Below are 23857 nucleotides of genomic sequence, written 5' to 3' on the forward strand. Positions count from 1 at the left end.
AAAGTAACTGTGGCGTGAACATCACCAGCTGCAGAACACGCGTGTGCTCCATGGTACCGCTGTAAAAACATGAAATGAATGTGTGTTTTGCTTAACACGCGCTCACACGCTCGGGGAAAGGCTCTTGGGAGGCCGCTCTCTGGGAGCGGGGTTGGGCGGTCCAGCGTCCGGGTGGCAGCAGGGGCGCGTGGCGTTGGGGAGACTCACTGACGCGGAGGGAGAAGGGCCACCTCCAGGGTGGGCAGAGCGCGGGCAGTCGTGGGGTGGGCAGGGCCGCGGTCGCTGGACGCCGCCCTAGCCAGGCCCAGGCCAGGCCTCAGCGTTTCCAGGCAGCGCCTGCCCTTGGGGGGGCTCTGAGCCCCGTTGCCTAGAAATGCCCCATTGTGAGCCTGGCTGTCCTTTGTTGTAGCAACCGAGTCTCCCTAGGTCCTCAGTCGGGACTTGGATCCGACCGGGCTAGACGCTTTTTCTTGGAGCGGACCAGGTCAGTTCTATGACCCAAAGCGATGTCGTCCTGGTTGAGTGGCCTTGGCTCTGGCTTAGGCCACTTCCTGGGGCAGGTGGGCGGCCATGTGGCTACCTTCAGGGACGTTGAATTTAAGGCACCTATGAAACAAAATGAGGAGGAGGCACTTTCTAGAGTCAAAAATGACTCTACACTGTCTCTTTTTTTTTTTTTTTTTTTTTTTGAGACAGAGTCTCACTCTGTTGCCCAGGCTAGAGTGAGTGCCGTGGCGTCAGCCTAGCTCACAGCAACCTCAAACTCCTGAGCTCAAGCGATCCTCCTGTCTCAGCCTCCCAAGTAGCTGGGACTACAGGCATGCACCACCATGCCCGGCTAATTTTTTCTATATATATTTTTAGCTGTCCATATAATTTCTTTCTATTTTTAGTAGAGATGGGGTCTCGCTCTTGCTCAGGCTGGTCTCGAACTCCTGAGCTCAAACGATCCGCCCACCTCGGCCTCCCAGAGTGCTAGGATTACAGGCGTGAGCCACCACACCCGGCCTACACTGTCTCTTAATAAAGACTGTAGCAGTAATTTTAAGGATGAGTTAGTTACTTAAAGAAAGGGAAGTTGAAGTAAAAGTCTTTCAGAAATGAAACAGCTCAATGAAAATTTAAACAATTGTTGTCAATCTCAAAATGGAAAATAAAAAGTTGGTTTCAGCTTGTGAAGATGGAAGACACATACACCCTCAGTTCTTTTCAGCCAATCCTGAAGAAATGTAAGAATTTGGAAAACACAACAGAACATAGGTCAGTGAAAAGGATAAAAGAACAAGAACTGGACATGAAAATTCTGGATGAAAAGAATATGTCTTTAACTAAAAAAGATGGAGGAGCTGTCTAGTGCTTAGATTTTCCAGCAGAAAGGTTTGGAGACACAGGGTCCTCACCCTAGAACACCTGCAGCTTTCTACACCCACCATGTTGCCTACCTTCAGCAGCAACTCTAAGCATGTGCTTTGGAAAAAGAGCAAATATTAGCTGTTTGGAATGCGAAGGTTAACGAAAACAGCTATCTCAAAAGAAAGTATCACCAAAGGATGGACATCATTGTGTGTGTGCTTTCTAAAGAAGCAGCCATCAGCAAGCCACAAGATGAAAATAAAAAGTTGTCCATTAGCTTTGGAAGTAGCAGATATGATGAAATGTTTAGAGATACCGTTCAGCATTTATCATATCTCATTAGAGAAAAAGACCTTGACATAGATGCATTAAGTCTGAAGTGTCAGACTTTAGTCACCATTTCACAAACATCCAGCACTGGTAATGACATAAGAGATATTGATAGTAACGGGTTTGAGGAACTTCTAGGGGAATGTAAGAAATTAAAACACCAACTTAAGAACATGGAAGAGAGGCAGGCTCTGTAATAACAAGAAGGTGGGGTGACCTTTTGTTTCCACAGGATACTATGATTGTCTTGATTGAATAATTTCACAGGCTGGCAGAGAACTGAACCCCATTACTTGGAAATAAACTGTGCCTTGTTGCTGGCCTACAAAGGGTTGTTTGGCTAAAGGATCCTATCTGTGGGAGCAGAGAGGGAAGGAACTTGCAGGTTAAGCATTTGAGATCCTCTTGAATTTACCAGAGGTCAAAGCAACACCTAATAGTGAATCATAATTTCAAAGCTTAAACTATTAAAAAGTAATTATTCCTAGGACTAATAATTGACTTCAGCAAAGTCACAAGATACAAAATATTCAGAACTCAATTGTATTTCTCTATAATGATAACATGTGGACACCAAAATCAAAAATACATTCACAATCACTAATAACAATGAATTACTTAGGTCTAAATCTAACTAAACATGTACAGGATTTGTACGCTGAAAATGACATGATGCTGATAGAAGAAATCAAAGATCTAAATAAATGGAGAGATATAGCATGATCATGGATTGGAAAACTAAACCTAGTAAAGATATCAATTCTCCCTGAACTGACATAGAAATTTAATGCAATTCCTATCAAAGTCCTAGCAACATTTTTGTAAGTATAGAGAAAAGTTTTATGAAATTTATTATGAAGTATATACAGAATACTTACAACAACTTTGAAAAAGAAGAATAAATTGGGACAATCATTCTGTCCAGTTTCAAAACTTATTATTACTATATGGCTATAGTAATCAAGAATATGTAATATTTATCAAGGGATAAACATATAGATCAAAAGGACAGAACAGAGAACCCAAAAATAGTCCCCTACAAGTATATGCAACTGATTTTTGACAATGGTGCAAAAGCAATTCAGGGGAGGAAAGATAGCCTTTTCAGCATGCTATAGTTACTTACAGTTTGTGAGAAAATTACAGCCACAAAACATGGAAAACAGGACCAGCATAGAAGGCAGATAGTGGTTTGACTGAGATTCTCTCAGGTTGTGATGGGTGAGGAAGAAGAGTTTGCATCCAGCTTCCAATGAGAGTCGCATGGGCCTTTCATCTTCCTGAATTGGACAACCTGGATCTGAAAGCATTATGTGGCTGATTCTTATTTATCTCCATCACAAGTGCTGGTGACTTTCCCAATCAGCTCCTGCACTTCAAACTCAGGTCACCACAGACCCCATTAACCTTTCCCAAGAACATCATTCTCAGGCTAGGAATAGGTAGCAAGATGGCTCTCAGTAGCTTCAAAGGTACATCCTCCCAGGTTCCAGTCTGGCAGAACAGAGAGCTCTTCTAATAAACTTAGCAGCTTCCATTCAACTCCTGGGATTCATTCTGATTGGATCAACCTGGTGAGCACTTCACCCAATACCCACCACACCCCCAAGTATGGCTTGGTGACTTTGTGTGCCAATTGGCCAGGCCTTGGTGAGTTTTCACCCCACAGTCAGGCATGAGCCTCACTTGATCCCCATGTACTGAAAGATCAGTTTAGTTCTTCATAAGAAACTCTAGCCATCTGTTGTAGAAGAAAGGAATACTGGATAGCCAAAGCAACAAATGGCCACTCTAGCCTCTGGAGGACAGAGTGCATGGTGAATGCCCAGGGTTTTGTCCCAAATATTCATTTTCACAGGGCTTTTATACTTCATGTGCCCCTTCTCTTGACTTTTCCAGAGGATGTAGGGTTGGTGGTGGTGACCCCTCTCTTGCTAGGACATTGCTTTCGGACTACCCCAGCATTGTCCCATATTAAAGGCACCATTCAGTCTGAGATGGTTGAGTTTATCATTGCCAGGCTCCACTCCTGTGCCATAACCCTCCAGACCCTCAACCAGGAGCTTAAATGGAATGAGCTGGCCCTGCAGGACATTCGCAGGAAGACTTTGGGGTGGCCCTGAGTGAAAAACTGACCAAATTTATCTGACTCTCCAATTTTTCTGAATCAGACTCATTAAGAAGACAGATGTCATTTTCTCATCAAAGAACAGAGGTGTGTCAATGCATCTGCCTCCACCTTCTGCCCGTCCCCGTCAGCCTCACTGTCCATATCTATGGAACTGACACCTTATACCACTTGCTGTGGACACTTCTTACTTACTAACACCCATGGAATGTGTACACTTCCAAGTTTGGGGACTGTGCTTGTTCAGTGATTTACATTGCCCTCTTGGCAGACGAACATTCCAGAAAATGGTGTATTTTATCCCACTAACACTCCCCTTGGCAAACCTCTCTAACCTCAGGTGTTCCCACTGTCACGTCTACCTTGGGTATCAATGAGTTCTTGCGCCTCCACTGAACACTAACCAACCATTTGATATCCTATCTCACCCCCAGGTGTGTGTCCTGAGTTGTTTTGTTCATTTTGCGTTTTTTGATTATTTGTTTAAATAGGGGTTACTCAAAGTTTTTAAAGTTAAGTATATTCATCTCTATTCCCAACACCTGAGAGATAAAGAAATAGAATGTACACATTTATTTTTAATTTAGAAAAATATTTTATAATAAATGCAGTACAAAATATATATAACGAACATCTCATATATGCATAAGAATGTAACAAACACATGTGAGACATTGAAGAGGTGTCTGTATACCCCTTCCCTAGTCTGTTTGCCTGCTCTCTTGAAGTCAACAATGTCCTGATGCCTTCTTTTAATTTTCTCACTGCTTTCATTCTCTATACAATTTTTCCCCACGTTTTATGTTTCTTTAAACATTAGTTTTACTTGGTTTGAACTTTACAAAAATGCTGGACATTATGTTTCTGAAATTCAGCCATCCATGTTTCTACCTGATAGCTCTAGTTCATTTTCACTGCTACATAGTCTTCGACTGCATCTGTTTTCCACGCACTACTACCTTCACAACATTTCAAAGGCACGTATGTGTGCAAAGCCCTCAGCACAGTCCCTGGGGCAGAGTCAGCACTCAAAAACAACTTTTGTTAAATTCTTGAATGACATTGAGCCCCAACTAAATATAACAACTTAATGCTTGTTTGCTCTGGCTGGATTCTCTGCTCTTGGGCCCAATGTTGCCAACCCAGCCAGCTCTTCAGCCCCAAGTTAATTCCAGTAATGGAATTTCACCTGGGTGAACAAATAGCACCTAATGGTCAACTTCCCAGAAGGCATTGCGATGCTCTCTGAGGCAATTTGGCGCGAGGTAGGTCAGTGAACGTCTCGGCTGTGTGGGCGGCGGGGAAATTGCCCAGTGAGCATCACGGCAGAGGCGCCAAAAAGCGCGGAGGCTGCTGGGGCGGCTGTTAGGTGTGGCGTCACTGAGCTGCGCCAGCCCGGCGGGTGGAGCCCAGGCCCTGTCTCCTGCCTTCTCCCTTCTCCCTGAGGCTCGCTGCTGCCCCCACCACCTGTGGACCCTGCTTCGCGTCCCTGGTGGGCACGGCACCCCACAACTCCACGCCCACGGCCGGTGGCCTGAGGGAGCCCTCCTTCACCCCCTGTTCTTCCGCCTCGAGTTGCGACACAGACCACGAGGGCGTGCGCGACGACACCTGCGAAGATGCTTCTCTGTGCTTGAGGTGCGTGCCGGGTGCGGGCTTGGGGGCCCAGGTGGGAGGGGGGCCTGGGTGTGAAGAATACGCTTGGTCGCCCAAAGGGACGCGGTACCAGACTCTAGCGATCCTCGCTTCACACCTGTGAAGTGCACAGAGCAGGGGAGAATTGAAATGTCACAATTATTGGAGAGAAAATTCTTTTCAGTGTTACAGTAGGGTTACGTTGATTTAATATTTATTGGTAATATTTTTCGCAAACTTACTTAAAAATAGTTCAGAGACAAAAGTACAGAGAAATTGTGTAACTAGAGCATGTCTTTCCTTGACTTTCTATTGGATAGTTTTTATAATTTTTGATCTTCTCTGCCTCTGTTTCCCATGCTCTGTGGGTGTACATCTCGATGTAGCCAGGGGAAAACTGGGTTTGGAATATCAAAGAATATAATATACAGCAGTAGTCCCCCAGTGTGAACTGCACATCATCATAGCTCGTCTGGCTTTTTTTTTTTTTTTTTTTTTATGTTCAGGACCTCCTCTAAACTCATGAATCAGAATCTTCTGGGATAAGTCCTGGGTAATAAACATCATAGGTGTTTGACATCAGGGACGCATTTCACAAAAGCTGTTTTGTACTGGGTTTTCCCTCCTCTGAAAAAACATACAAGGAGATTGTGAGAAGAGAAAGTGAAATGTTAAATGTCTTTCAGGTTCTGTGGTATTGTGATATGCATCTTCACTGTAATGTGTTAAGCCCTTAAATCTTGTCCCAAAGTCACGATATTAAATAGGGATCCCTTGCATGAATCATGGACAAATTACTCTTCTCTTTCTTTCTCAGTCTCTTCATCTTAAAAATGGGAATAATAAGGGTAACCTACCTTTCTGGTGTGAGAGCTAAATTAGATAATTGACTCAAAGCAATTAGTTTCTGGCACAAAGTGAAGGCCTTAGTAAATTATTACTGCTAGTTTTTATTTCCTTCCAGTCTGAGTGTTATTTGGTTGAAGTTGCTGAATATGTAGTAGCTATGGGTCAGGCTATTCCCTGAGTGAGTTACAGCAATAAAATCCCTAAAATAACACTTTTTTAAAAAGCCAATTAACCTCCTAGGGCACCTAAAATTCTGTTACTTCTGTTTGAGATTGCTTCCTCCTTAGGTTCAGTCCTTCTGGGGATAATGAGGATGTTATCTGTCCCAGAGGGTTGTTGCGAAGATTAAATGTGGAGTGCTTCCAACAGTGCTTGGCATACAGTAGGTGCTCAATATCGGTGGTTACTGTCATCATCACCACCCCCGTTGTCATGATCATCATCATGGACTTGTGCTATGAGTTAGAACTCTTCTGATTGGATGTATTAGGTTTCTGCTTACTAATTCCATTTGATTCAACAGATACTGATTGAGCACATATTGTGGTAGCTAACTCTCCCACTCCCTCTTCTTATCCCCATTATGCTATGCCCCTAAGTCAATTTTCCATTCTTTTGTTCACCTGTGACCCAGCCTTCCTACCAAAGACTCACTGTGTCCTCTGAAATCACCACTCCTTAATCCACAGCTGCTTCTGTTTCCTCAGCCTGTCCTTAGCCATTCCCTCCCTTTCTTTGCCTTAACCCTGACCTTTCCCTAGGGATATCCTTTTTTTGAAGCCCTCTGAAGTGGTGCCTCTGTTTTCTCATAGCCTGATCAGGGTGTTTGAGATTTGCATCCTGTTTCTTTGAGATCCATCATAGCCAGTTGGACCACTCTTCATTGCTGTTGTCTACCTTCTCCTGGTTATTCACTGAGACTTGGTGCCTGACCCACAGTCTTCCTCTCTACCTCAATTCTTAACATCTTAGGTGACCTCAGTGTCCATGTGGAGGAGGCAGCCTACAGAGAGGCACTCACTTTCTTGAATGGCTTGTCTGTAGTGATTAACTTTTATCATCTGATTGGGTCACTTGTTCCAATCATGATACCCTGGATTTCCATCCTGATGTTGCACTGCCTCACAGATGAGCAGTGCAACACCATCCAACCCTGATCCATCTGTCCAGGTTGTATTATTCTGGATGGAGCTAGAGCCCATTCTTTGAAGTAAAGTGTCACAAGAAGGGAAAAACAAGCACCACATATACTCACCGTCAAATTTGTACTACCTGATCAACACTTATGTGCACATATAGTAGTAACATTCACTGGGTGTCGGGCAGGGGAGGGTGCTTAGGAGGGGATGGGTACATTCACACCTAATGGGTGTGGTGCAGATCGTCTGGGGAATGGACATGCTTGTAGCTCTGACATGGGTGGGGCAAAGGCAATATATGTAACCTAAACATTTTTACCCTTGTAATATTCTGAAATAAAAAAGAGAAAGAACCAGTATTAAAACTTACAGTGTGGCTGGGCGTAGTGGCTCACGCCTGTAATGCTAGCACTCTGGGAGGCCGAGGCGGAAGGATCGCTCAAGGTCAGGAGTTCCAGACCAGCCTGAGCAAGAGCGAGACCCCGTCTCTTCTAAAAATAGAAAGAAATGATTTGGACAGCTACAAATATATATAGAAAAAAAATTAGCTGGGCATGGTGGCGCATCCCTGTAGTCCCAGCTACTCGGCAGTCTGAAGCAGAAGGATTGCTTAAGCCCAGGAGTTTGAGGTTGCTGTGAGCTAGGCTGACGCCATGGCACTCTAGCTTGGGCAACAGAGCGAGACTCTGTCTCAAAAAAAAAAAAAAAAAACATAGTGTGAGTGTCCGCAACTAGGACAAAAATCTCAGAGAGCATGGTAGAGCTCTCTTGAGAAATGCCACATCACTGGTGCCCCTGATGGCACAACAGTCAATATTGTGTGGAAATTCACAAACATCCTGAACGTGAAGACTTAGCCAACGTATTCCACTCATGTTTTCCTTTTTTCAAAATTATTTTTTTATTTTTATGTATTTTTTTAGTGACAGAGTCTCATTCTCTTGCTCAGGCACAGGTGCAGTGATACTATTAATATCATAGCTCACTGCAGCCTCAAATTCCTGGGCTCAAGTGATCCTCACGCCTTAGCCTCCCTGGGTAGCTAGGACTACAGGCATGCATCATCATGCCTGGCTAATTTTTAAAAAAATATTTTGTGGCGATGGGGTCTTGCTATGTCTTTTCCTTTTTGTGCATGTGCCAGACAGAGATATGATCTTTTTTAAATAAATCCAAAGGAACTTTTTCAATAACTGCAAAATTAAAATTGTAGGTGATAAGAAAAAGTTAATTTAATTGATAGTATTTCTTTCTTTCTTGGTGTTACGTCTTAAAATTGATGCCATCTTATCGTTGATGAAATATGTCATATGGTTAGTGTAGAAAAATTAGAAAATATTGGTAAATAAAAAATTAAATGCCAGAAATCTGAGAGAGGTTTATTTTTAACATTTTAGTATCCCCTGGTAACTTTCTGTATAATAAAGACACACAAATACATGGCTGTGTATGCTGCATATGTTTTTGCTATGTCTAATTCTTCTAGTTTATATTTTAAATGACTGGTTAGTATTTCATTGTATAGGTACACTGTAATTGGTTGAGTTAATCTGTAACTGATGGCCTTAAATCCTGAAACCTGATGCTCATCTCCCTTCAGAACTCCCCTCAGTAGTGCCCAACAGCGTCCTCTTCCTTACTCTTCCCATCAGTGTACCATCAGTCTTTTTATCTTGGCCACTCTGATAGGCCAAACAGAGAGATCCTTTCTCCTTGGGGACATGGAAACCTCTTGCAGTCCTCTATCTTTGAGGAATGGAAAAAGACCAATATTAGAAGCAGTAGGAAGTTGGAATTGGTGGGAATTAGTGATTGGATATATTTGTGTCATGTCTCATGGCATCTCACCACCTCTTTGTCCTCCTGTGCAACACTGAACATGGACCTTGTGCACTTGAGGTCAGTCTCGGACACCTGCCAGGCCCTGAGTGCCTGGGGCTGCTTCTCCCTCCACTCCCCTCTCCAGGTTCTCCTGGTTCTCCCTGATCTCCAGCCCTCAGGCCTCCTCTGTGCTACTGGAGGGCTTATGTCTGTGCCCACCCAGGGCGTTTCTCTCTGCTGCTCCACCTATCTGGAATGGCTTTTGGACAGCTGACCTTTTCCCATTCTCCAGGGCTCAGCATGGCCATCCCCTCTAAGAAGACGCCTTCTCCCTTTCATTCTCATCCTCTGTATTAGTCATACCCTTCATTCCTCATAATCTTTTATCTTTGTCTCAATCCTTCCTCCTCTTGTTCACCGCTGTATCCCCAGTGCCTAGCAGTTAGCAGACATTCATATGTTGCTTGAAAAAAATAAGTAGTATTGAATAGTGTTGGATAATCCATTCTTGAGAGGAATAGAAACTCTCCTTGTTATCCAAGAGGGCAGTAGTAAGTCCAACAATCTTTTGCCTCCAGAAGGAGGCAAACTAATTAGCCTTCAACAGAGTTGCTTAGCAGTGGAGGGAGTGTCTTCCTCGGAGGAGTAGTCAGACAGTGATCTGATATCACTGAAATTATTCTTGCACTGGGTGTTGGGGTTGGCTAGATGATTTCTAAGGCCCCTTCCAATCCTTAAAACTGTGGGATGAATGTTCTCATCTGTGAGATACCAGTCCATCATTCTTGTTTCAACTGTAGATCTGAATTTTACCACTAGATGGCAATAGATGATTCTTTTAGATCAGTGTTCTAGAACTGCCACCTACAGAGAAAATACTACATTGCACTTACATCCTCAAAGCACATTTGAAACAAAAGTTTCATGAAAATCTTAACCCATACTATGTACAATTCTTGCTCTTAGGTTGGTGCAAAAGTAATTACAGTTTTAACATTGTTGAAATTTGCTGTTTGATATTGGAATCCATTCTTAAGTAAATGTGATTAGGTTATACATGATTTTAATGCACAGTTCTCACTTTATTTTTTTGCTAATGACTTATTGCTGTTTATTTTATGTTTATTTTAGACTATGGAAGTGATGTTAGACAAAAAGCAAATTCGAGCGATTTTCTCTTTTTGTTGTTTTTATTTTAATTTCAGAATATTATGGGGGTACAAAACTTTTGGTTACATATATTGCCCTTGCCCCCCTGCATCAGAGCTACAAGTGTGTCCATCCTCCAGACAGTGTGCACCACACTAATTAGGTGTGAATATAGCCATCCCCTCCTAACCCCTCTCACCTGCCTGACACCCAATGAATGTTACTACTATATGTGCACATAAGTGTTGATCAGGTAGTACAAATTTTATGGTGAGTATATGTGGTGCTTGTTTTTCCCTTCTTGTGATACTTCACTTCAAAGAATGGGCTCTAGGCCCATCCAGAATAATACAAGAGGTGGTAAATCAGCATTGTTTTTTGTGGCTGAATAGAACTCCATGGTATACATATATCACATTTTATTAACCCACTCATGAATTGATGGTCACTTGGGTTGTTTCCACATCTTTGCAATTGTAAATTGTGCTGCTATAAACATTCAAGTGCAGATGTCTTTATTATAGAATGACTGTTTTTCCTTTGGGTAGATGCCCAGTAGTGGGATTGCTGGATCAAATGATAGTTCTATTTTTAGTTCTTTGAGGTCTCCCCATATTACTTTCCATAGAAGTTGTACTAGTTTGCAGTCCCACCAACAGTGTATGAGTGTTCTTATCTCTCTACATCCATGCCAACATTTATTGTTTGGGGAATTTTTGATAAAGCCACTATCACTGGAGTTAAGTGATATCTCATTGTGGTCTTGATTTGCATTTCCTTGATGATTAGAGAGGTTGAGCAATTTTTCATATGTTGGCCATTAGTCTGTCTTCTTTTGAAATGTTTCTGTTCATGTCTTTTGCCCACTTTTTAATGGGGTGGTTTGATTTTTTTCTTTCTGTCTTTCTGTCTTTTGGATGTGGTCATTTAAGATCTTTCTGTCTTTTGGATGTGGGCATTTAAGGCTATGAGTTTTCCTCTCAGGACAGGTTTTGCTGTGTCCCACAGGTTTTGATAACTTGTGTCCTCATTATCATTTAGTTCAAAGAATCTTTTGATCTGCATCTCCTCCTTGACCTAACAATCATTCAGCAATAGATTATTTAATTTTCATGACTTTGTGTAGTGATGAGTGTTTCTGTTGAAATTGATTTCTAATTTTATTCCACTATGGTCTTAGACAATACATAATATAATTTCTATTCTTTTTTTAATTTGTTGAGATATGTTTTGTGGCCTAGACTGTGATCAATTTTAGAGAATGTTCCATGAGCTGGTGAAAAGAACCTATATCCAGTGTGGATGTTCATCAATGTCTGGTCATTAAAGAATTAGGTATTTATTTTAATCTTCACAGTCTGGACTTGTTTGAACCTGTCCTTCTTGAGAAGGATTTCCTGATATTCAAAGGGAATAGAGTGTTGTGATCTATGTCTTTGGTCACTGCAGCACTGGAGGTGCCACAAGCCCAGTAATGCTGTGACTCTTGCAGACTCCTAGTGGTACTGCCTTGATGGCCTTGGGTAAGATGCAAGAGAATTTCCTGGATTACCAGGCAGAGCCTCCCTCTCTTCCCTCACTCTCTGTGCTGGGCTGTTGGAGTTAGGGGAGGAGTAATGTGGGCACTTCTTTGTGGCCACCAGCATCAGGTCACACCTGAAGCCAGCCCAGTCTCATCCAAAGCCCATGGCGACTGTTACCTGGCTATCTCTGATGTTTATTCAAAGCGCAAGGACTCTTTAGTGAGCAGGTTGTGAATCCTGCCACGACTGGGTCCTTTCTTCCATGGCAGCATGTTTCCATCTGGGCCAGGGTGGGTTCTGAAATGCCTTCCAGGAACTAAGGCCTGGACTCGGGGGCTTCAGGAATCTGCCTGGTACTGTATTTTACTGTGGCTGAGCTGGCACCCAGGTTCCAAAACAAAATCCTCTGAACTTTTCCATTTCCTTTCCCCAAGTGGAGGAAGACTCTCCTTATAGTTGGGGGAAGGGTGACACAGGTGCTGGCTTGGCTCACTGCACCCCAAGTCCCCTGGCTCTGAGTCAGCACAGCCCCAAGAGTTGCCCAAGGACTGCAGCCTATGTGGCCCAATTGCCTTATGAATTTAGTGCAGGCCCCAGGGTGCTTTTTGTCAGTAGGTGGTAGGGTTAGCTTGAACTCAGGTTTCAAGGTGCAGATTTTTCTCTGGCCAGGCTGTTCTAAATGCTCCCTCCTGGGCACCTGAAGAATTCTGCCCTGTGCTGTGTTCCCTTGTGCCAGGGTGGCCTTGACTTTCAATCACTTCACTCTCCCTCCCCTGCCTGGGAATGAGGGAGGGTTGGCATAGGCAATGCAAAACTGTCTTTTCCACCCTTTTCCTTGCCTCTTTCCTTAATATTAAAATATTAATATAATGTTAAAACCAGGTAGTGTAATCACTCACCTGACTTTTGTTTCTTCTGAAGGTGCTAGCTTGCATGGATGGTTGTTGAATTAGCTGTTCCTGCGAAGTGACAGTCTCTGGAAGTTTCTATTATGCCAGTTTGCTCCACCCCCTGCTGTCGTTACCAGCTTTGTCCAAAGTGTATTTCATTATTTCACCAAATGAAATAGTAACTTTTAACATTTTTTTACTCTTTGTGAGTGTTCTAATTTGCTTGTTTCTGATTTCTGTCACATGATTTCCTCCCTTTTTCTATTCTTTAGGGATACTGTCATTCCTGTTCGTTATTCTCATTTTCTCCAGCAATGTTTTGGATGTTTGGATACACGGTGTATCCATTTTCTCAACAGGCAGTCTCTTATTGTATTGGTGATTTTCTTTGCTTTTACTCAGGTGAGCATTTTGCTCATCTTATTGAAGTGGGTATTTTCTTTGTTATTAAGAATGAGTTTTCCCTGATATTTCTTTATTGTGTTATAATGATCATCTTTCATAAATGACCCATAGATCCTTCCAGAGAAGATACACGCATTACTTGGAAGGTGTGAAGTTCCAAAGGTGTCTTTTTATCCTTTCGTACTCATTATACTCATATATTCCATCCAGAGGCCACTGTCTCTTCAGGCCTATACCATGTCAGTTGTTCAGGATTCTGCATCCCCAGGCAATTCTTGCCTCTCTGCCCCACCCCCACCCTCATCCCCAGCTGGAGTGCAGTGAATGGGCTGATGTGTGTCCAGGACAACACTGGGCTGTCACTCAGACCACGAACTCTGCAATGGGCTTTCAGCAGGGTCCCGAGGTCTATGATCTGGAATTGACTCTGACTAGAGTTCACACTGGACTCTAGAATAGACTCTGAGCTCTAGCTGAGCTCCAAGATGGACCGGGCCGAGTGGACACAGGCTCTGGGTTGGCCTGCACTCTAAGTACCTACCATGGCACTGGACTCTGGGCTGGGTCCTAGGCTTAGCCACTCTGGACAGGCAAGGCACAACCGCAGACTTTTGATTCCTCCCAGCACTACCCATTTTTCAAATAAAAAACAAGCTCATGGGCACGTGGAGGGAAACACTGGACTATTTATTATAAAGTGAGATTGTCAGCTCAGGAAACAAGGTAAGTAGTCAGGCCCCACAAGGACCTCCTGTAGCAGGGGAACAAAGGAACAAGACAAGGAGACAAATAAGGTGCAGAAAATGAGCTAATGCACAGAAACAGCCTCCTCTCCCAACACCAGAGCTTCCTCTGGAGAAAACTCTTCTGTTCTGCTGTTTCTACCGCTCTCTGGGCAGTGCTAGCAACATGCTCCCCAGGCTGCGGTCTCTGAGGACCGCAAAGGAACTCCAGGAACCTAGAGCGTCCTCAGGACTGAGCAGCAGTCTGTGTGTCTCAGAAGCTGAGCCCAAGTCAGCGGAAGCAAGTAATTTTCTCCTCTGGGCCTCTGTCCTGGCAGGAAATGCAGAAGCTGTCCTGTCCTAAGTATAGGATGGGTCAGCTGAGAGCACCTGAGCCAGCAGCGATCCCACCAGCCTGGCTTCATTGTCCCTTCAGGCTTTGGTGGGATTTCCTGTACCAATGAAGAACCTGTGAAAGAGACGGCCAGTGAGCTCTCTGAGCCCTGGAGGAGAGACCCAGCCCTTCATCATATGTCTCCAGGCCCAGAATTCTCCAGAGAGATGACTTCCTGAGCCTTCCCAGCCTTCAGAGCCAGATGATCAGTGATGCTTGTCACAGAGCCACAGGCTAGGTCCTGAGGACCCCAAGTACTGCAGGTGGGCAGTAGTGTGGGCCATCTAGACCAGCCCAGCCCAGCGCCTGTCCTCCCCAGACAGTGCAAGGCAAGCCCAACTTGTATGTGCTAAGTCCAGACAGAGATCCCCGCACTACCTGGAGCGGAAGGAACAGAGTGTAAGAAGAAAGCCTGAAGAGAAAATGTCAAACAGGATGGAGGGGACTCTATAGTGTTTCCTAACTGGAATCCATTTCTCCTTCTGGTAACATTATCCTTATTATTCACTGCATAGCTCTGGGAAGCACTGTCTGCATTGTATTTTTTACATGCATGCTCTTGGGGACATCGTGTTCCTATGTGGATGGGCCCCCTGGAGTTGTACCACACCCCTGTGGGCACCACTCCTCCCCAACTCTCTGTCCTCCTCTCAATTGTCTGAGTAAGGCTGACCTCATCTCCACTCCAGGGTTCAGCTCATGCTCCAGGCACAGCCAACAAGAGCTCCGGAACCCCACAGCTGCACTGATGGATTCAGAGGTGGGCATGTGACCCAAGCAGGCCAGTCCAAACCAGTGAATGCCTGACTTAGGGATTTTGCTAGAGCTGTTGTTTTGTTTCCCCTGGAGTTGTTAAGCTGCTAGGACACAGCCTAGAGAGGCTGGTGAACACTTTCTTCTGTGTTGGAGAGCCCATCTAAGCAGGAAGCCCACACAGAGAGAAGTAAAGCCTATAAGAATGACCAAGTCCTGAAAGACGTTGTTTGAGCTCTACCCAGAGCCACTGCTACCTGTGAACTTTTGGATTATGTGAGCTAATGAATTCCCCTTTATGACATACACTGTTGTGAGATGGGTTTCTGTCACTTGCAACCAAAGGCCCTAGATAGAGCCATGTTCTTTGTGTCTGAAGAGGCTCCTTCTTTCCTCTCCAAACTGAAGTGAGAGCCTACCCTCCGTTCCTGGATGCTCTGGAGCAGTCACCAGGTGCCCACAGGTGGGCCAGTGACGGAGTCACACTCCTACCTGATGAACAGTCCCACCAGCAGGCCAGCCAGGAGTGGGCCCAGCCAGTAGATCCAGTGGAAGCCCCAGTAGTTGGCCATCACGGCAGGTCCAAAGGCACGGACAGGGTTCATGCAGGGTCCAGACACGTAACCCCTGCAAACAGCCAGCACACTGGTCACCAGAGTCCCAGCCAGGCCCCACCTCTCCTCAAAGTCAAGTCCCCAACTAGGCCTATGGCACACAGACCCTGGAAACCCTCTCTAAACTTCCATATCGTGGACTCCCAGGGTGCATCCTTAACACTGGGAAGCAAAAAGCATGGCTCCTCTCTGAGCATAGAGTCTGGCACTCCCCATACACCCTAAGGGAAAAATGACCAGCAAAGAATGCCTGTTCAGTGATGGCAGGGAGAGAGGCTGGATCTCGGTCCTCTCTGAAGTCTATAAAGCAAAGTCAAGCAGTTGTCATCCACTTTGGAGTTCAGCTGACCTAGAGTCAAAGCCCAGCCCAGCTAGTTCCAGCTGTGGGACCTTCGTTTAACCTCATGTGTTTCAACTGAGGTGAAAGTGCCATAGGTTATTGTCAGGAGTGAATGAGAAAATGCATACAGAGCCCATGCCTCATATATAAGTAATGTACAATAATATGAACTATAATCTAGCCCACCCAGCGAGGCCCTTGTGTGCACCACAAGCTTGGGGCCTTGAATCTTCTGCAGGGGGACTGCTCCCCAGGTCCCAGGTGCACCTCTCTAGTTCTGGGTCTGCATCCTCAGCCCATTCATTCAAGCTGGGGTCCTGCAGACCTCATCCCACCCTGTGTCCCCCAACCAGTCGAGAGGCTTGTACGTGAACCACAGGCCACTAGGGGGCAGCAAAGCATGGCCACAGCTGAACACACATTCCCAAACATGACAGAGCTGACCCAGGGGAAGGACTAGACTAGCTTCTCTGTCAAAAGAAGGAAGGGGTTGGCCATTAGGATGGGGCTCCCTCATCCTCTTGCCCGAGATTTGTCACTTAATTTGCCACTGGCCATTGACCTAAAGTAAGTCCCTTCTATCCTCTCTGAGCCTCAGGTTCCTCATCTATAAAATGGACAAAATAATCCCTGACCCAACCTTGTCTCCTTAATCCCTCCCTAAGGCTACTTATTCAAAATAAATGAGAGAATGGCTGTGGGTGCTCTTTTTAAGCCTGAGGCTAAAATCTGGGTTCCCACCTGCTGAATGAACATAGCCTATAAGAATGTTTTATTCACACAACCAAAATTGGAAAACTTCACATAAAAATCCAGATTTCTGATATTCTTTGAATGAAATCATCAGAGTCACCTGAGACCCACCTTCTCATGCAGTGACAATTGACTAGGGCTGAATTGACTGACGTCCTTAGACACCACAGTCCCCAACACTCCCTGTCATCTGCCACGTTGCCAGCCCACTGCCACCATCTGCAACACCAGCCCCTATTGGCAACTGAGACTGTGACCTTCAGGCCTGACCTCCTCTAGAGCCAGGAAAGCCCAGGTCTGGACGATTGTCCCACTGCTAAAGGACACTCACCCTGCCAGGATGGCCATGGTGACAGACAGGCCCGTGCAGAATGGGGCCACAGGGCGTGTGGTCCTTTGTTTGGTGGTGCCTGTGCACACGATCAGGACCAGCATTGTCAGGATGACTTCCATCACCAGCGCCTTCACCACCTGCCCCTGCTCCTGGACTGTCACAAAGGCTGCCCCAGATGCGTTCCAGAACCTCTCCTCAGGACTCACCGCCTGTGGAGAGAAGCCACTGAGCCTCACAGGGGGCAGAGAGATGGCTGGGAGCTGAGGGAAGGGGGTCTAAAAGTACACGCTGCCCACCTTAAGAGCCAGTGAAGGGTTATGTCAATTTGGAGGTGGACATGTCTGGGTCCACATCCCAACTCCCCCAGTTCTGACTGTGTGACTCTGTGTGAGATATGGGACCTCTCTGAGCCTCGCTTTCCTCATCTGAAAAGTGGGGACGACCAAGGGTGTTCTAAGGGTTATGGGCTTGAGCTTATGTGATTTAGATGACCCTCATTGAGAAAAAGAACATAAGTGAATGGGTCTTGGAGTGGTCACAGGACCTAGAGAGGGAAGACAGTGGAGCACACAGGCTGCTGGATTCTGGACCTGCGCCTGAGCTCCGCTGCTCACCAGCTCATCTGAACATGGGCAAGGTACCCACTTCTCTGTGCCTCCGTTTCCCCATCTATAGAATGGGGGTGATGATGACAACTCCTAGGTCACAGGTACGGCTCTTGGCATGCTGGGCACATAGTGAGCACTCTCTAAGGACGCACTATGGTCTCTCTTGAAGTTGTTGGGAAATAAAAGAATATGTGGAAAGTGCTTAGCAAGGAGGGTGTGCTCCGTGAACGGCAGCTGCTGCTGCGCACTTGTTGGAATCATGTTTGACAAGTTTCACTTGGCGGGGATTGAGGGCGGGTCTTACTCACTTTCCATAGGGAATTAGAGGGGGAAGGTCCAGGCTGCCTTCTACAGACAGGGCAACAGGCTGCGGGTCTCACGTGGTGGCATGGAGAGGCCAGGGCAGAGGTGTACAGCAACATGGGACTTTGGGCCAAAGCCTGCAGTGGGCCAGGACTGAGAGCTTCAGAGCCAGTCATAGTCAGGCTGGCAGCTGTCCCATCCACCTCACATAGCACGCAAGGCCCAGGTCTTGAAGTGTCCCTGGTTAAACTGAAACTTAAGGGTGGAAGGAAGGAAGGAAAGAAGAATAGAGAGAGAGAAGGAGGAGGAAGAGGAAAGGAGGGAGGGAGTCCATCCCTGGACTTGTACGTAGAGCTATAAAAATTCTGGCTAAGAGGAAGAGCTAGCCTTCCTGGTGGGACAGGAGGATTCCTACCATGAATTGAATATCCACTCCCATCAACGGTAACTTAGTTTAAAGGCAAGCAAACTAGAGAATACACAGAGAAGTTAATTCTGGAATTTCTCAAGGGTAATAATCGTATGCATCTTGAATCCTCAGTCAGTGCTTAGTGAGATGTTTGTAGAATGAATGAACAAGTGAATCAATGAATGAGTAAATGAATGAAAAAACATTAGAACTATCCTAATCAACTCTACAGCCAGAGATGCCAAATTCTGAATGTGCTTTCTGGTCTGTAGGGAAGGGCTGTGTTCAGATGGGAACAGAACAGGGTAGGATTGGAGGGAATGAGGCCCACATAGTATGCTCCACCTCAGTAGGAAAGGGTCCACCCTGTTCCACCAGCAGAAACAAGCGAAGAGTTGGACCTTTCCCCATTGCCCACTGCCCCCCACACACACCCCAGAAGCCACCATCCCAAGCCCCCTGAGGGTCACTCACCTTGGCCAGGGCAGCCCCGATCAGCCCGCCGAGCAGCTGGAAAATCCAGTAGGGAACGAGCATCATCAGGGTGAGGCCTCCGCTCAGCACGGCCATTAGAGATGCCGCAGGGTTCAAGTGTGCCCCACTGTAACCCACAAGAGCAGAAAAAAGTCATGAGGCCCCTGTCCAGGGCCAACCATGAGTCTGTCACCTGAGAGAGTGTGTCCCCAGCAGCCCCCCAGGCTGGCCTTACAGGGCCAATGTCAGTCCAGGATCCAGTCCAGATAGGAAGAGACACCAGATGGCTCCCATTTTCCCTGAGGTGCTGGGTGGTGGGGTGAGAGGCACTGGGGTTGCTAAGCAAAGGGAAGAGCAGCCCCTAAGCCTAAGCCTAGACCCCAGGGTGGCCCCAGAGGAAGAACGTGTGGGAAGACTGTCCCATAACTCCTTCTAGACTCCCCCAGAGCTGCTTCCAGCCTCCAGAGATGTGGCTGCAGGTGAGACTGAAACCCCAGATTCTGACGAGTTAGTAGCCCTGGCCTCCCCTTATACATAGCGAGGCCAGAATGAGAGCTCTGGATGTAACTACTCAGCCAAGAAATTCCCACTTGTGGTCTGAGAGTGAGGAGTGAAACTCGGAGGTTAGGATTCAGGTTGGAAATGGCGTTGAGAACCGGGGATAGGGGTGGGGGTTCCTGATCAGGTCAGGGATTGGGATCAGGAATTTGGGATGAGCATGGGAGCTAGATGAGTCAGAACCTAGGGTCAGAGGGCAGCTTCTGGTTGGCTGGCCCCTGTCTTGCTCATGGGTAAAGAGCTTCCTGTTCATCAAGGTGCTCAATCAGCCCTGGCCCAAGAACCAGGAGGCACCCCAAGTCCCCACACCCCATTGTGTCGCAGCCCCACTCTGACAGAGGGACTGTTCTCAGATGTTGGCCCATTATATCCCTCTGCTTCCTGGGAATCGATACCCCCCAATAAGAGGGAAAGTGACACCATGACCCCCCATATCACACAGGAGCCAAAGTGCCCCAGATGTTAAGAGCCCAACAGTGAGCCTGCCCACCCCCAGTGGACACAGGGCATTGAGCTGAGACTGGACAGAGGACCTTGGCTCTGGACAAAAAGGACTTTGTCCAACACGCTGATGCTTCTTGACCAGCTGCCCCCAGCTTGTCAGGCCCAGCTCTAGGCCCAGGCCCTCAGGTGAGCTTCCTGCATGATATGAAAGCACCAGCCGGTGCTCAGTCTCCAAAAGTCAGGAAGAGGGGCCGCCAGGGCCACCTGGCCTGAGGTAGCTCAGCCTGGGCTCTGCCAAAGCAAACGGGATGCTTTGGCTCCCCAGGGATCCTGGACAGCTAGAACCCGTGAGGCCATTGGCCTCTCCTCCACCATCCCACCTGCCCAACCTGGGGAGAGACTGTGATTGAGCATGGCTCCAACAGGGGAGGGCTGGATGCCCTGAGGACCACACATGTTCCCTAGACTGTCAAAATATTTTGTTTGTTCATTGATTGCTCTCTCAGCAAATATTTATGGAACACTTACTGGGTACTTTACATACCTTACCTTGGATCTGTTCAACAACCTCAAAGTAATGCCTGGCATGCACGAGTTGCTGAATGAACATTTGTGCAAAAAGTCAATGAATGAATAAAAGTTTGGTATTACAGAGAGGCAAGGATACTACAGTGCCTGAGAGATGGGCTCTTCTGCCAGCTGGCCTGTGTTCAAACCCCAGCTGTGCCACTGCATAGCTGTGTGACCTTGGGCAAGTTCATTACCTCTCTGTGCTCCAGTGATCCCCACCTGACAAGGGCTGTTGCAAAGATGTAATGTATTAATACATGTACAGCAGATAGTACTGTCTCTATAGTTAGTAATAATAAATATCAGCTATTACTATTACCCACATTTATACCACTACACACACAGGTTCAGCAACTTGCCCTGGTGACCCAGCGAAGGTGTGACAAAGGTTGCATTCACCCCCAGACCCATCTGAACAGAAGGTCATGTGCTTTTCATTCCGCTCACAGCCTCCCTTAGACATTTAAGGAGATGTTAAAGTTCTATTTCCATTCTGGTTTTCTCAGAAATAGTATCTTAATTTTCCTATTCAGATCTATTTTCTCAGTGAGATTCAATGTAGGCCAACCTCGTCCCAGATCCTCCTGCCAGGCACTTTTCCTGGGAACCTGCCGACCTCCCCACAGCCCTCCCCGTTGAGACCCCACCCAGGTGAAAGCAGAGCCAGAGAAGCCTGTCCCCTCTGCCCGCCCTCCTGGTCACCACTCGACTGGCCTAGTGGGGAAGCCCCCGGTCTGTTCCTCTGCACATCTCTGCTTTCCCTAAACCCCTTGTAGTGGTAACAACAACACAGCAACCAGTACCGGCTGAGTGCTTGGTGTGTGCTGAGCGCTTCATTCCATTCTCAACGCCCCCCACCCCCCAACTTAAGGCACTTGGGTTTGGGCGCTGGAGCCAGACAGCTTGGACTTGGTTCCTGGCTCTGTCACTTTCTAGCCCTGTAACCCGAGACAGGGGACACGGCCTTTTGCAGCTGTAAAATGGGGCTAACAACAGGACCTACCCCACAAGGTTGTTGTGAAGATTGGATGATTAATATCTATAAAGTGCTTAGAATATTGCCTGGTACTTGGTGAGCAAGATATCCATGTTGGCTTGGAAAAAAATCGTTGAAAAAATACGCTCCTGTTCCCATTTTGTAGTTTGGAGAGGGACTTGCCCGAAGCCGGGCGCTCACGAGCTGCAGAGTGAGGAGAGGACCCCAGGCAGTCTGAGGCCCCACCCCACAGCGCCCCCTGGAGTCCTGAGTGGTGCCGGGGCCTGACCACAGCTTTGCCCCCACCCCAGCTTCCCATGGGAGCCCCAGGCTGAGTGCTTGGGGCTGGTCTCACCTGATGTTCTCAAATGTGGCAATGAGGATGCCCAGGGCCAGCCCGTGGGCCAGGGCTGGCTGCAGCAGCCCCATGTTCGTCATGTTCTCGATGACTGACATGCACCCGATGAACACGAAGAAGGCAGAGCCCAGCAGTTCAGCCAGGCAGGGCTGCACCAGCCGCTGGTACCAGGACACACGCCACCTGCCACCCACGCTCGGCTCCTTTGCCTGGTCATTGCCAAAGTTAGAGTCACACATAGCTACCTGCGCAGGGAAAAGGGACAGTGGACATGGGTGGCAGGAGAGCCCTGTCAGGAGCCCCTGACCCCCAACCTTGAATTCATTCGCAGCCACCCCTCGCCCTGCCAGGCTGCAGAGGAAGATGCGGCAGTGGGCTCACCTCTACAGACATCAGGACAGGACGGCACAAGCCCCGGGGTTCTTGCCTGAGCTGCTGGGAAACCGCACCTGTTGTCCTGGACACTCTTGTCTCCACTGGTCCCACACCACAGGCTCTGCCTCTTTTAAAGGGCTGCAGAGGGTCACTGACAGTGCTCAGAAGCCAATAAAGTCCTCCTGGGTGGTGGCCCTGAAGCCCAGAAGAAGAAACTTTTTTATTTCATCTCGCCAGGGCAGGGCTGGGGTGGGGAGTGAAGAATTGCTGAGCTTCCTGCCAATGAGGGGAAAGGCTCTGGCTTGGCTACATCACCTGGACAGAGCGCACCAGGCCTTGCACTCCAGCCCTCCATGGTTCACATAGGGCCAGCATGTGTCAAGGGGCATGCAGAGAGCCCCATCGCGCTGGGACCTCTCAGGTTAAGAAACAGGAAACTCATCTTCAATTGTTTTTCCCCAGATGCCCACAGGCATCTCCTTCTACCTGAGGCCCCAGCACCTGCCCTCACCCTGATGGCCTGACCCGGGACCCAGTGGCAGAAGATGATCCCCCTCTGGGTGAAGCCGCACAGGCTAGCAAGAGGCCATGGGGTGCAGTGCTAAAACCTGTGCATCTTGGAAACCAGCTTCCTGGATTTATTTATTTTTTTATTTTATTTTATTTTTTTTTTTGAGACAGAGTCTCTCTCTGTTGCCCAGGCTAGTGTGAGTGCCGTGGCGTCAGCCTAGCTCACAGCAACCTCAAACTCCTGAGCTCAAGCGATCCTCCTGTCTCAGCCTCCCGAGTAGCTGGGACTACAGGCATGCGCCACTATGCCCGGCTAATTTTTTCTATATATATTTTTAGCTGTCCATATAATTTCTTTCTATTTTTAGTAGAGATGGGGTCTCGCTCTTGCTCAGGCTGGTCTCGAACTCCTGAGCTCAAACGATCCGCCCACCTCGGCCTCCCAGAGTGCTAGGATTACAGGCGTGAGCCACCGCGCCCGGCCAAGCTTCCTGGATTTAAATCCCAGCTCTGCCATGAACCAGCCACGTAACCCTGAGCACATGCCTCAACCTCCCTGCTCCTTGTTTTCTCCTCTGTTAAGCGTGGGTGGTAGTGACAGTAGCCATGTCACAGGGTCATTGTGAGGTTTAAATGGGCTAATATTTGTAAAGTGCTCAAGACAATGCCAGACATAATAAGCACAATACCAGTGTCCATTAATTTAAAATATATTCTTAGGTATAACTAATGTTTATTGAGCATGTGCTATGTGCCAGGCACTGGACTAACTACTTTGTATATAGTATCTCATTTAAAGCTCACAGCAACCCTATGAGGTAGGTACTATTATTACAATCAGTTTGTAATTGGAAGTGGAGTTTCAGGAAGGTTGACTTTCCCAGGATTGTACAGCTTATATGATCACAAAACTTGTGGGATGTCACAAAAGGACAGACATTGTATATGATTCCACTTACATGAAACACCAATACTAGTTGAATTCATAGACACAGAAGGCAGAATGGTGGTTCCCAGTGGATGGGAAGAAGGGAGAAAAGGGAATTTGTGGTTAATTGGTACAGATTTTCTGTTTGGGAGGATGAAAAAGTTCTGGAGATTGATGGTAGAGTTAGTTGCGTAATAATGTGAATAGACTCA

General features: G+C 46.9%; 1 protein-coding gene across 1 annotated transcript; it reads right to left on the minus strand.

Annotated features, from left to right (window-relative positions):
- Window positions 1-430: 430 nt before the first annotated feature.
- On the minus strand, window positions 431-22071 carry LOC138394065 (aquaporin-8-like). The gene is made up of 7 exons (XM_069485683.1): window positions 21830-22071; window positions 18927-19053; window positions 17130-17341; window positions 15584-15718; window positions 5279-5564; window positions 1443-1467; window positions 431-606 (listed from the first exon to the last, which is right to left on the minus strand). The coding sequence occupies exons 1-7, from the start codon at window positions 22069-22071 to the stop codon at window positions 431-433; spliced, it is 1203 nt and encodes a 400-aa protein (XP_069341784.1).
- Between the last annotated feature and the right edge of the window lie 1786 nt (window positions 22072-23857).

The sequence above is a fragment of the Eulemur rufifrons genome, chromosome 14 (genome assembly GCF_041146395.1).
Source record: "Eulemur rufifrons isolate Redbay chromosome 14, OSU_ERuf_1, whole genome shotgun sequence".
Taxonomy (NCBI): domain Eukaryota; kingdom Metazoa; phylum Chordata; class Mammalia; order Primates; family Lemuridae; genus Eulemur; species Eulemur rufifrons.

What these genes read in the sequence shown, in the direction of transcription:
- LOC138394065 (XM_069485683.1), bottom strand. Translation starts at nt 22,071, where the DNA reads ATGTGTGACTCTAACTTTGGCAATGACCAGGCAAAGGAGCCGAGCGTG. An exon ending in ACCATGGCCATCCTGGCAGG is followed by an intron (nt 15,719 to 17,129) that starts GTGAGTGTCCTT and finishes GGCTGTTTGCAG; the next exon opens with GGGTTACGTGTCTGGACCCT. An exon ending in GCTTAGAGTTGCTGCTGAAG is followed by an intron (nt 607 to 1,442) that starts GTAGGCAACATG and finishes TTTGTTTCATAG; the next exon opens with GTGCCTTAAATTCAACGTCC.